Genomic DNA, 3,226 nt, shown 5'->3' with positions numbered 1-3,226 from the left:
ATGGCTTTGGAATAGGTAGCAGGGCAGGCAGTTGAAGGGAAAGAGAAACACATCCCCACACCCCCACATCCCCATACAGTTCAGGGAAGGAGAAAAGTATAGGGAGATAAAACATCTTTTGCCAGCTGCATCCCTGGGAGTGTGGTGGGAGCAGGAGGTGGGGGCTGGAAACTTCAGCACAGCATTTCTCTGCCTGTGTTTAATGCAGGGAGGTTGTGGGCAAGAGAGGAAATCCAGCCGGGCTCATAATTAATGTAAACACAGATAACCTGTTATGTCCAGCTTGTATGTTCAGGCACCAGCCCCTTGCCCTGGCCCCATTCTCCTCCAGGCTCTAGTCTGACTTTCATCCCTTCATCCTTGTTCAGTGGGACAGAGTGAGGCTGCAGCCAAGAGAGGGTCATAGGAATCCTGGCACAGACATGCTCCAAAAAAGCTCAACACAGCTGCCACTGAGCAGGCTGCCACTGCAGAGCAAAGTGAGCCAGAGCCAGAGGGCAGGGAGGCCGGGCTGCGGAGACAGCAGGGGAGCTGCGGCCCTCAGCAGGATTTAATAGGGTTTTTTTGGTGTTTATAACTTTCTGTTTTATGAAAAACCATTGCAGGTGTGAGGAGCCAAGCTTTGGAAAGGACATTGTGACAAAGCTTCCTGCAGCATCTTGGATTTTCTCATCACCAGCTGGAGTAAAAAAATTCAGCAGCAAAGTTGCTAACCAGGTGTTGAGGCTGCAAAGGGATAATGGACACTCGGATTACGCACCGCTTGGGAAAACATGGAAACTTTTCAAAGAAGGGTGCCAAAGAAGGGCACTTGACTGACAATGTAACCCCAGTGAAGCCTTCCAAGGAGCTGAGGCCGATGCTGGGTGCCATCCTGCTGGGCCTCATCCTGTTCATTGCAGCAGTGGTGGCCTGGTGCTACTACACGGTGTCCCTGCGGAAGGCGGAGCGGCTCAAGACGGAGCTGATGGACCTGCGGGCGGACGGCTTCGTCATCCGCAACCAGCACGGCGAGGTGGTGTTCCGGCTGGCCTTCCGCTCGGGCAGCCTGGACCTGGAGTCGTGCTCCAAGGAGGGCGAGATCCTGAGCTGCTCGCGCTCGAGCCGGGGCCCGCTCAACTTCTTCATCCAGACGGTGAAGCCAAGGACCCGGTGATGTGCTACCGTGTCGCGCTGGGAGGAGCTGGCGGCCGGCCCGGCCGTGGAGCACACCATGTTCTGGGAGGACGCCCACTGGTACGGGGGCTCGGAGATGAGCATCCAGCACTGGCCCATCCGCCTGGCCGGCTACCAGGAGCCCGTGCCCTACGTGACCAGCGACGTCTACTCCTTCCGCGACAGCTTTGGCGGCATCCTCGAGCGCTACTGGCTCTCCTCCAAGGCGGCGGCCATCAAGATCAACGACTCCGTGCCCTTCCACCTGGGCTTCAACGCCACCGAGCGCGCCCTCTTCTTCCAGGCCCGCTACAAGGACTCGCCCTACAAGCCCCCACCGGGCCAGCAGCCCTTCCCCGAGCTCAGCTACCGCGTCTCGTGGGCTCCGACATCACCTCCATCCACAAGTACATGGTGCGCAGGTACTTCAACAAGCCCTCCAAGATCCCTGCTGAGAACGCCTTCCGGTACCCCATATGGTCCACATGGGCCCTTTACAAAAAAGACATAAACCAGGATAAAGTTCTGAATTTTGCAAGAGACATTAATAAGTACCATTTTAACTGCAGCCACATAGAGATCGATGACATGTACACCCAGGCCTACGGAGACTTTGACTTTGATCCTGTCAAGTTCCCCAACGTAACAGAGATGTTTGCAAAGCTGAGGGAAGATGGCTTTAAGGTCACTCTGTGGATTCATCCTTTTATACACATTGATTCACCCAATTTTGGTGTGGGGATTGAGCGTCAGCTGTTCATCAAGGAGCCCTCGGGGTGGCTGCCAGCCATGGTGGAGTGGTGGAACGGCATTGGGGCCATCCTGGACTTCACCAACCCAGCAGCCCGTGACTGGTTCCAGAGCCACCTGCGCCAGCTGCGGCACAAGTACGGCATCTCATCCTTCAAGTTTGACGCGGGCGAGACCAGCTACCTGCCCAAGCAGTTCAGCACCTTCCGCCCGCTGTCGGACCCCAGCATCTGGTCCCGGCGCTACACAGAGATGGCCATCCCCTTCTACGAGCTGGCCGAGGTGCGCGTGGGCTACCAGTCACAGAACATCTCCTGCTTCTTCCGCATCATTGACCGCGACTCTGTCTGGGGCTATGAGCTCGGCCTCAAGTCCCTCATCCCCACCGTCCTCACCATCAGCATGCTGGGGTACCCATTTGTACTGCCAGATATGATTGGGGGAAACTTCCTCCCCAACAAGACGGAGGGAGCAGTGGAGATCCCCAACCGGGAGCTGTACGTGCGCTGGCTGGAGCTGTCGGCCTTCATGCCCTCCATGCAGTTCTCCATCCCGCCCTGGCTCTACGACAAGGAGGTGGTGGAGATCGCCCAGAAGTTCACGCAGCTCCACGAGTCCCTGGTGGCCCCGCTGCTGCTGGAGCTGGCGGGGGAGGTCACTGACACGGGCGACCCCATCATCCGTCCCATCTGGTGGATCTCGCCCCGCGACGAGGCCACTCACCGCATCGACTCCCAGTTCCTCATTGGGGACACCCTGATGGTGGCTCCTGTGCTGGAGATGGGCAAGCAGGAGCGCGATGTCTACCTGCCAGCGGGCAAGTGGCGCAGCTACAAGGGGGAGCTGTTTGAGAAGACCCCGGTGCTGCTCACCGACTATCCCGTTGACCTGGACGAAGTTGCCTATTTCCTCTGGGTTTCCTAACAGGCTCCTCTTCAGCTGTGCAATTGGTGATTAGTTTACTACTGGCTTTAATAATCTGGGAATTTTCATTATTTTTAATGCAGCAATATTTCAGAGTGCAATTTGAAGGAAACACTGAGATCTCTGTTCTGTGTGGCAATTGTTCTACAATAATTTATTAAAATGTATTGGATGGGTGTCTTTGTTACTGCATTGTGACAAGTGTAATGATCAGAAACAGTCTCTGCTCATAATCTTTTCCCACCAAGAATTGCCATGCACGCTTCTTCTGTCTAAAGGCAATTACATGGTCTCCTTTGTTACCCAGTTTCACAGATGATCTCCTGGGACACTGAAAATTTCATGTGCTTAGTGAAAGAGGCAGCTGCAGCAAAGTACTTTTTTTTTTAAAGAAAGC

The 3,226-nt window shown here is 55.2% G+C and overlaps 1 protein-coding gene across 1 annotated transcript; it reads left to right on the top strand.

The window, feature by feature from the left end:
• Nucleotides 1-739: 739 nt before the first annotated feature.
• LOC115915522 (myogenesis-regulating glycosidase-like) lies at nucleotides 740-2,829 on the top strand. Its single transcript, XM_030968992.1, is given in 2 exon segments — nucleotides 740-1,529; nucleotides 1,532-2,829. Coding segments are annotated over 2 exon segments (2,088 nt in total).
• The last annotated feature ends 397 nt before the right edge of the window (nucleotides 2,830-3,226 follow it).

The sequence above is a fragment of the Camarhynchus parvulus genome, chromosome Z, assembly GCF_901933205.1.
Source record: "Camarhynchus parvulus chromosome Z, STF_HiC, whole genome shotgun sequence".
NCBI lineage: Eukaryota > Metazoa > Chordata > Aves > Passeriformes > Thraupidae > Camarhynchus > Camarhynchus parvulus.
The sequence above is the reverse complement of the archived record's forward strand: the minus strand, read 5'-3'. Positions and strand labels throughout refer to the sequence as shown.